At 57.3% G+C, this 1,401-nt stretch overlaps 1 protein-coding gene across 1 annotated transcript in view; it reads left to right on the top strand.

The window, feature by feature from the left end:
* The window catches only part of RSAD2 (radical S-adenosyl methionine domain containing 2), a 54,750-nt gene that overhangs the window by 52,461 nt on the left and 888 nt on the right, over positions 1-1,401 (top strand). Inside the window, exon 8 of the mRNA XM_014540538.1 lies at positions 185-217. Within this exon, the coding sequence (XP_014396024.1) occupies positions 185-217 (33 nt within the window). The remainder of the gene's footprint in view (positions 1-184; positions 218-1,401) is intronic.

Genomic DNA, 1,401 nt, shown 5'->3' with positions numbered 1-1,401 from the left:
GGGGGGGAGCAGCGCGGGGGGAGGTGGGAGGGGAGGAGGCTCACCTGGGGCCACATGCCCAGAGCCACTGAGGCGAGGTGGGAAGCGTGGAGCCGGGGTAATGACCACAGACACACAGACCCGCGGGGCAGCCCCCGAGCGTGAGGCCGAATGTGAGGCTGAGCCTGTCCCTCTCCCTTTGCAGATGAAGGACTCCTACCTGATTCTGGATGAGTATGTGAGTGTCCCCCACGGCCACGCGCGGTCACGGCAGGCGGTGAGGTAGCCACGAGGGCCGAGTCAGAGCATCGTGCTTGGCCCCCGGGGGTCCTTGGCCAGCGTTTCATCTTTCTTTCTTTTTTTTGTTAATCCTCGCCCTCGGATATTTCCCATTGATTTTTAGGGAGAGTGGGAGAGAGAAACATCGATGTGAGAGAGGCATGTCGATCGGTTGCCTCCTGCACGAGCCCTGAGCAGGGCCTGGGCCAGGGAGGAGCCTGCAACTGAGCTTGAGCAGAATCAAACCCAGGACCCTTTGGTCCTCAGGCCGGTGCTCCATCCACGGAGCCACACCGGCCAGGGCAGCATTGCACGTTTCCATGGTCCCCGAGTCGCATTCATGTTCCCGACCCCGGCCCCTGCGCCAGGTTCTGGGTCACGCCCTTGGGCAGGCTCAGCGTGAACCCGCCCCTATATTTGCTCTGAGCCTCGGGGATGGGTTCCCTGTGGCTGTGGGTCCACGGACGTCCCACGGAAGCTGGCATGACCGAGTGTCCTCTGCTGTGCCCCTGGGGGCCAGGGGTTCGGGGTTCCCCCGGCACAAGCCACTCCACAGGGTTCAGGGCCTTCGAGGCCTTGGGGGCTGCCCGCAACCCCTGACCTTGGCTTCGCTGGGAGGAGGTGAGAGTGCCTCTCTAGGGCCGCCATGACCCCTCCCGCCACTGCCCTCCCAGGGAGAAGGGAGCTCCCCCTCCTCAAAATGCTCCCCTTGTCCTGTTTTGTGTGGCTCTTTTTTTGGCGATGGAGGGAGGGGTCTGGATTCATAAAATTTTGCCCATATTTCTAGACCAGAACAAATAATTCCATTCAAAGACCTGTATTTATTTATTTAAAAAATATTTTTATTGATTTCAGAGAGGAAGGGAGGAGGAGAGAGAGAGACAGAAACATCAATGATGAGAGAGAACCATGGATCGGCTGCCTCCTGCACGCCCCACACTGGGGATCGAGCCCTGAGACCAAAGTCCTGCTTTTAAAAAATGAGTCTAATAAGAACTATGGCGGCAATTTTTACGTTGGATTTGGTCTTTGGAGAAACGCTTATTGTGACTTTTTAGCTTTTTATCGTTTTCCAGTTCATCAAAGGTAGTTCATAGCGACTTCTTCCATGTTTTCCTTGTGGGGCGTGCGGGGTCAGGCGAG

This window comes from Myotis brandtii, unplaced genomic scaffold (assembly GCF_000412655.1).
Source record: "Myotis brandtii unplaced genomic scaffold, ASM41265v1 scaffold247, whole genome shotgun sequence".
NCBI classification, from domain to species: domain Eukaryota; kingdom Metazoa; phylum Chordata; class Mammalia; order Chiroptera; family Vespertilionidae; genus Myotis; species Myotis brandtii.
The sequence above is the reverse complement of the archived record's forward strand: the minus strand, read 5'-3'. Positions and strand labels throughout refer to the sequence as shown.